The sequence below is a fragment of the Electrona antarctica genome (genome assembly GCF_951216825.1).
Source record: "Electrona antarctica genome assembly, chromosome: 5".
Taxonomy (NCBI): Eukaryota; Metazoa; Chordata; class Actinopteri; order Myctophiformes; family Myctophidae; genus Electrona; species Electrona antarctica.
This window is the reverse complement of record NC_136810.1, coordinates 40,544,310-40,545,803: the sequence shown is the minus strand read 5'-3', so window position 1 is coordinate 40,545,803 and position 1,494 is coordinate 40,544,310. Positions and strand designations below refer to the sequence as shown.

General features: G+C 46.3%; 1 protein-coding gene across 1 annotated transcript in view; it reads left to right on the top strand.

The window, feature by feature from the left end:
- Positions 1 to 1,150, top strand: part of smad6b (SMAD family member 6b) — a 33,597-nt gene extending 32,447 nt beyond the window's left edge. The window contains exon 4 of the mRNA XM_079502063.1: positions 234 to 1,150. Coding sequence (XP_079358189.1) covers positions 234 to 778 — 545 coding nt within the window. The 3' untranslated portion in view covers positions 779 to 1,150. The remainder of the gene's footprint in view (positions 1 to 233) is intronic.
- Positions 1,151 to 1,494: the final 344 nt, after the last annotated feature.

Below are 1,494 nucleotides of genomic sequence, written 5' to 3'. Positions count from 1 at the left end.
GCGCGCACGTTTGCTGGAAGGGTATGCGTGCAGTGGTATTTATGCAAGGCTTAGATTTCAATACAATGCCTCCTTCAGTATTTATAGTGTGGCCATCTGCTCTGAACAATAAAAAAGAGATAGCCTAATCCCTTTAAAGTTAATCCTTCCTTTTTTACTAGCACTGTTTTCTTTCGTTTACATCACACGTAATAACCACTCCCCCCATCTCTGTGTCTCCGCCCCCTCCTCAGATGCCAGTATGTCGCCTGACGCCCCCAAGCAGAACCACTGGTGCAATGTGGCGTACTGGGAGCACCGGACGCGCGTGGGCCGCCTCTACACAGTGTACGAGCACTCTGTCAGCATCTTCTACGACCTACCTCAGGGTACGGGCTTCTGCCTGGGCCAGCTCAACCTGGAGCACCGCAGCAGCACCGTGCAGCGCACGCGCGGCAAAATCGGCTACGGCATCCTCCTGAGCAAGGAGCCGGACGGCGTGTGGGCGTACAACCGCAGCGAGCACGCCATATTCGTCAACTCGCCCACCCTGGACGTGCCCAGCAGCCGGACGCTGGTGGTGCGGAAGGTGATGCCGGGCTACTCTATCAAGGTGTTCGACTACGAGCGCTCGTCCCTGCTGAGGCACGCCGCGGACCCCACGGACCTCCTGGACGGACCGTATGACCCCAACAGCGTGCGCATCAGCTTTGCGAAGGGCTGGGGCCCCTGCTACTCCAGACAGTTTATCACCTCCTGTCCCTGCTGGCTGGAGATTCTACTCAACAACCACAGATAACACACGCAGACGGACAGACGCCCCACGAACTATCCCAAATATCATCTACCTAGATTTAATATAAAGTTTTATATATTATATGAAAATATATATTATACTTGTAAATACGGAGTCATTTTTACAATGTCATTATTTATGTATGGTGCAATGTGTATATGGACAAGAGGAAAAAAAACGGAAAATGCACTTTGGCTTATATATTATATATATAAATATATATATAAAGATAAAGAATCTTTCAATACCAATTTGAGAAATTATACAGCGAAATTAGGATGAGCCTGGATTTGGTGTATAGTTTTCATATACTATTAATATCCAGACAAAAAGCTAACACCATTCACACATTGATAATAAAGTATTCGCATAATATCTCTTGCTTGGTGTGTATCATTAGACTTCTGTTTACTATGCCCACATTCAGAGTTACTCAATAGGGTTTTAAGTACCCATTTTGGGGCGGGAACCCCTTTTGGTGTTAGCATTATGTTATGCTTTAGCTATTGAAAAATAGCAGATCTACAAGCTCATAGCGCGCCACCGAGTGGCGCGCTATGAGCTTGTAGGTCTGCTATTTTTGAAAAATCGAAGAACGACTGACATAGAAACATAGCTTTTTCAGAAAACTGTCAGGATGTAGAAGACATTTTTAGAATCTGATCTCAGGCCTGAATGGGTTAATGACATTCTAACTATCCAGACACCAGTAGTCAGTG